This window comes from Lactuca saligna, chromosome 2 (genome assembly GCF_052625555.1).
Source record: "Lactuca saligna cultivar CGN05327 chromosome 2, ASM5262555v1, whole genome shotgun sequence".
Taxonomy (NCBI): Eukaryota; Viridiplantae; Streptophyta; class Magnoliopsida; order Asterales; family Asteraceae; genus Lactuca; species Lactuca saligna.
Genome location: NC_136418.1, coordinates 168,697,418 through 168,703,625, shown reverse-complemented (window position 1 = coordinate 168,703,625; position 6,208 = coordinate 168,697,418). Strand labels below are relative to the sequence as shown.

The following is a 6,208-nucleotide window of genomic DNA, read 5'->3' as shown; positions in this document are numbered from 1 at the left end:
TCGGTGCGGTTCGGTTTTGATGGATTGGTTTCTTGGTAAAAACCGCACCGACCCGCAGACCTTCGATTTTTGCAAAAATGAAATCAACACCATTGGTTTTTGCATCGGTTTCAGTTTGTTGGTTGCAGTTTGTTGCGGTTTTGTTGGTTTATTTTTAGTCGGTTCGGTTTTTGCTCACCCCTAAATATGGGTATAATTGTCATTAGACTCAAAATTTTAGTGGATTAATAAAAACATTTGATCGAAGAAGCAATGCCTTTCAATTAATAAAAACCATTAAAACAACTAACATTTGAAATGTTCTTATGTTATCCCTAAAAATTTGGAAGCAACTAAAGTTCAAACAAAAGTAAGATTTTATTATATGGATTGGAAAGGCACTGGTTCACCGATTACATCAAACAGAGAGACTCGATTACTAAAAGAAAGAAAGGGATTAAAAATTAACAGCAGAACCCTTTGGGCAAATTCAAAAAACCAAACGGAAAATTAATTTGTACAATTTCTTCCAAGAAGAACAATGGAGAGTGGCGACTACTCAATCGTGCATGGCTTAATTACGCATTGCTTCTAAAGGATCCTAGAGCTTTCACTGCCGCTGCTCTCAACACAAACTGGTGGTAGAAGGCGGCGATGGCAGCTCCGATCATTGGCCCCACCCAGAATATCCACTGTACACACAACACACCCCTCAATCCGTGAGTAAATATGAATTATCAAGAAGCTCCAAATTAAAGACCTTAAACGATGAATAATATGAATATGATTATAACTTACTTGATCATCCCACGCCTTATCTTTTCCATACATGACGGCAGCGCCAAAACTACGAGCGGGGTTGATTCCGGTGCCGGTGATTGGGATTGTTGCCAAGTGAACCATGAACACAGCAAATCCAATAGGAAGAGGTGCCAACACCTTTCATTAATTCATCCAAAAAACAATGTCAAAAGAGAGTATTGAATGGATATAACCTAAACAAGTTCTGATATTGCAGAGTAAGTACTTACAGGGACATGGGAATCGCGTGCATTTCTCTTGGGATCAGTGGCGGAGAAGACGGTGTACACAAGGACAAATGTCCCGATGATCTCAGCACCCAAGCCGGTGCCTTTACTGTAGCCGTCGGCGAGCTCGTTGGCGCCACCACCATAAGTATTATAGTAAGTCTTCTGGAAAGCTTTAACAAGACCACAACCGCAGATAGCCCCCAAGCATTGCGCAATGATGTACATCACTGCCCTCGGGAGTGTCACCTTCCTAGCCAAGAACAACCCAAACGTAACCGCAGGGTTAATGTGTCCTCCTGAAAATTTGATCAAACCATCGTCAAATTAAATCCATCAACTACTTATCAAAGTACGTAAGGAAACTAATTGATTGATCATAGGAAAGAAAAGTTACCGGAGATGCCGGCGGTGCAGTAAACGAGGACAAAGATCATGCCACCAAATGCCCAAGCGATGCCTAGTATTCCTACGCCACCGCACTGATCGGAGCTGTGGGCGGGATCGGTCTGAGACTTGTAGCCGATGACAGTCAAGACGGTGATGTAAAGGAACAAGAGGGTGGCGATGAACTCAGCAATGATGGCTCTGTAAAAAGACCATTTCGTGAGTTCCTCTGCGTCAATAAAGGCAGCCGGTGGAGGGTCTTCGTAATCTTTTGCACTGTAGTCATGACCACCAACTTCAACGTCTTTGCCCATGTTCTTTTTGAGAACTATGTGTGTGTGAAAGTGAGAGAAAAGATAGATGGAGGATGAGAAGAATGGAAAAGAAATTGGTTGTATTTATACCAAGAAATGGATTAAGTTGGAGACAATGAAAGCAGTGAAGTGTAAAACAATAGGTTTTATTGTTAATGTTTCATAGTTTGTAATAATTTAAAGTAACAAAATTATTATTTCATAAGATGTGGTAAACAGTTGTTACTTTTGTTGCTATGAAATGCTGACATTTTTGTAAAATAATATAAAATGGCTATTTAATACATGATTAATTTATTGATCATTGAACTTTAACTACATTTCACAAGTAAAATCCTTTAAACTTAAATTGAACAAGAATTATTTACTCATAATTTCTATGCTGCTCTTCTACTTGTGATGTATCCAACCTCTCAGTTGAGCTCTTAATATTATATTTCTCAGTAGAACTCTTAATGGTTTCCATATATTAATTTTAACTGTATAACTTTATTGTAATATGTCATCGGAATAGTATTATGTGTGAATTTGTGATTGTGTTCTATAAATGCAAATTTTCTTGTAAAAATTTGGGTTAAAATCTAAAAACAAAATAACAAATAGAGTTGGACATCACTGTCAGTGTCACCCACCACCGTCCATTGTCCTTTTCGTTGATCCAACCACTAACCTTGTGACACCTGGATTCCACTAACCAATCAGTGTTTAGAGTTGGTAAAGAGTATTTTTCTTCTGCTAACCCAGCCAATCATGTGACGATTGTTTTTAAACATAAAAATTCGTGGCCATTCAACTACCACGTGTTAAATAGCTAGCTACTATCACAAAGTTTTTGTTTAAACTAAGAGCAATCTACTATAAAAATGTATTTAAGTGGTTAACATAGTTATGAGAAAAAATAAAAATATGTTGAAATTTACGTTTTTAATTATATTTTGATTATTAACCAAATTATCAAATAACATAAAAATCTATCAATTTATATTTTAATACTATCTAATACTAGGTGTGAAACTCGTGTATTACACGAGTTGATTTAAAAAAAATTAAACATTAAATTAAAATGTAAACATAAAATATTTTTTAATGTATAATGTTAAAATAAGAAAGGAAAAAGTGTATTTATTGCAATTTAATATCATATATATGATATTTAATACTGTATATATATAAGTATGATTTTAATTTTAAAAACTGAAACAAATCAAAAATTGACAAGTGGATAATATTTATTTTAAAAATAACACAAAATGATAAGTGTCAAAACTAATGAGAGATTGACATGTGGTAAAAAAACTTTCATTTATTAAGAAGTATATAGTCCATATCTTAGAAACTTTACTTTCACTTTTATAATATCCAATATATATTATAAGTTTTTGTATGACATTAATATAATCTATTTTTCTTATGTCCGATAATATTTTTTGGATAAAATAAAAAATAAGTTGTTTTGAATGAACTATTAATAAATAATATTGAACTAATAAACTTTGTATTACACTATTTATATTACACCAAAACATCAAATGTTTCATATATGAACTTTCAAATATTAAACATTAAAATTAATAATGAAGTCATACAAAATACATATCATTATACATAAATGTCATCAAGAGTTTTAAAAAAAGCCGATTAGTAATATGATATTTAATTTTAATTACATATTTTGCAAGGTGTACGTTTGACTTTATGTTGGTGGGTCGATAATCATTTTCATTAATTTGTACCTAAAAAATTAAGGTGAATAAGAATATAAAATAGATATTACTAAGCATTAATATAAATAATTAAAAAGGGTATGTGGATCTCATACCACTGGTTAAAGACAACATACATATCTAGTGCTATCGATTCCTATGTGAAATTGAAGTAGTCATTCCATGTACACATTGTTTTCTAATTACATAAATAAATATGAGTAACCAAACATAAAAATGTTATCTTTATGTAGGCAAAATATTTTAGTTAACTAACAAATTAAATAATATAAGTTTAAGAGTTAGGAGTTTCAAAACATTAATATTTTTATTAATCAATCAATTAAGTAATACATGTTGAAATATTTACAATCATTATTAAAAAGTATTTGAAATATTAGATTTTAAATAAATTTTGGTTGAAGTGTTTTGACCTCTATTATATATATATATATATATATATATATATATATATATATATATATATATATATATATATATAGAGAGAGAGAGAGAGAGAGAGAGAAAGAGAGAGAGAGAAAGAGAGAGAGAAAGAAAGAAAGAAAGAGAAAGATGGAAAGTATAACATATGTATGAATTTTAATTAATTATCTTTTGAAACGGTACAATTACAATACAAAAAAAAAACATACTTAAAATATTTAATTAAGTATTTTCGACATCACCCTATATAATATATGATCAATATATTAACGATTAAACCACAATATACAACGACTGTATTACAATAATCAAAAAACGAATAAAATATAAAAACGAATTAGTATAACAAACTTACAAATTAAAAACTCTAATATAATAACATATTTCCAAAAGTGTATTACAATAATCCAAAAACGAAAAAAATATAAAAACGAATTATTATAACAAACTTACACATTAAAACCTCTAATATAATAGCATATCTCTAAAAGTAGGTCATAAGACCTCAACCCAACATAGAAACCTTTAAGTTTTTTTTTTTTTTTTTCCTCCTGAAATTTATATATGATTTGTATACATGTCTTTCCAAAAGATTGACTATTTTATAGTAAATTTTTCACTAAATGCTAATTAAATATGATATAAGTTATAAAAATTTTGAGAGTTAAATCATAATTAAGAAAACTTCTGAATTGCATTAATTAAAAAATAGGGTTTCAAATGAATGTGGTTTGAGAAAGTAAAAAAATAGAGTTTCAAATGAATGAAATTAAAAAAAGAAAAATACTAACTTTATAACTATGTATGATATTTATTTGAATTTTGACTCATTTGATTTAAGAGCTTATGTTTTATAGCAAGTATTTTAAGAACATGCATCAATCGTCTTAATTTTTATATATACCTAAATTGGGTTGCATTATATTAATACATCCAAATTACATAATTTAGTGTGATACATCTCTAATACCCCAATTTTCATGATATCGACAACCACGATAATAATTAAAAATTCCTAAGATGATAACAAAGAAAAATATTAATATAAAGAAAATGACAACTTACTAATAGAAAATTCAACAAATAAATAAACGGTTTGAATGGTACGACTCTTTCATGCTTCATATATTCTGAACTCTTTTATTTTTATTTTTTGTTTGCTACTACCAGCTGCAATGTAGTTTCATTGATTACATAATTGCACTTGCATAACAATGTGTTTGTAGCATGCTTCCTCAGTCAAATTTGAATTCATTGAGCTGGATGAGAAGAAACTCTCACGTCAACTAAAAGAAGTCCATATGGATCATCATCAAGTCAAATACTACAAATAACCTTTTATAAACATAATTTCCAAGGAGATGGGTATAACTTATAGAAACAGATGATTTTAATTGACATTCTTCAATTATTCATTCCTTTGTTTCAAAAAGATCATGGGTTTTGGAGTTCGACCATTCGGGTTGTGCTCAGTTTCATCGGCTGCTAAGGTGATTGACAATGACACTTTTGTGTTGGGGAACGAAAAACTAGATGGAACAATTATATTCCTATTAAATTTGAATGTTTTGGTTTGGAAAATTCGGTTGAATAAAATTCCTATTATAGTCAATCTCAATAATAAAAGAAATTGATGTGGATTCAACGATATGCCCGATTTTTTATGACCACATCTGGAATACTGATCATGTTTTAGTTTTATGTTCTGTTGCTGGTAATATTGTGGTTCAAGTGACACATGAATGTTTGAGATGGGCCGATCTAGTGAAAGCCAATGCGAATCAAAGAAAATGTGTGGATATAATCACTATCAATACGTTTTGAGTGTTTTGGAAGCTTTGTACTATATAGTTTTTGTAACGATCAAACCAAAGAAACAAAGTTATTTGATACCATCATCTTATATTTGGATTTTTAACTGAAGCACCAAATATGGATGCAAGTTGTGGTAGTAGGAATAATCTAAAACAATTAAAAGAAAAGAAAAAAAAAAGATAGAAAAAAGAAAAATACAAGAACAAAAAATGAATAAGACAAGGGTAAATCGGTAGTTTTTTTGGTTAACAATGGATTATCGTACCAAAATGAATAGCTTTATAAGTAACATTAAATCCGGAGGACATTAAGTTGGACGGAGTATCATAAATGTACAATGCGGTTTGCTGATGTGTACATTTCACCCCAATCAGGAACACCACATTTTGGGTGTGATTTAGGTGAAAGATTTTTCTGTGAGGAATGGCTATCCCGCAACCTCTTTTCTTCTTTGATTGGCCAATGTTAAAACATGTTATTTTTTCTGTTTAAGCTTTTATTAAATTAAATATATATTTAAATAATTATAAAAAAATAT

General features: G+C 30.2%; 1 protein-coding gene across 1 annotated transcript; it reads right to left on the bottom strand.

The window, feature by feature from the left end:
* Window positions 1-338: 338 nt before the first annotated feature.
* Window positions 339-1,775, bottom strand: LOC145032686 (aquaporin PIP2-4-like). Its single transcript, XM_078981577.1, has 4 exons — window positions 1,405-1,775; window positions 1,011-1,306; window positions 778-918; window positions 339-671 (listed from the first exon to the last, which is right to left on the bottom strand). The coding sequence occupies exons 1-4, from the start codon at window positions 1,706-1,708 to the stop codon at window positions 558-560; spliced, it is 855 nt and encodes a 284-aa protein (XP_078837703.1). The 5' UTR covers window positions 1,709-1,775; the 3' UTR covers window positions 339-557.
* Window positions 1,776-6,208: the final 4,433 nt, after the last annotated feature.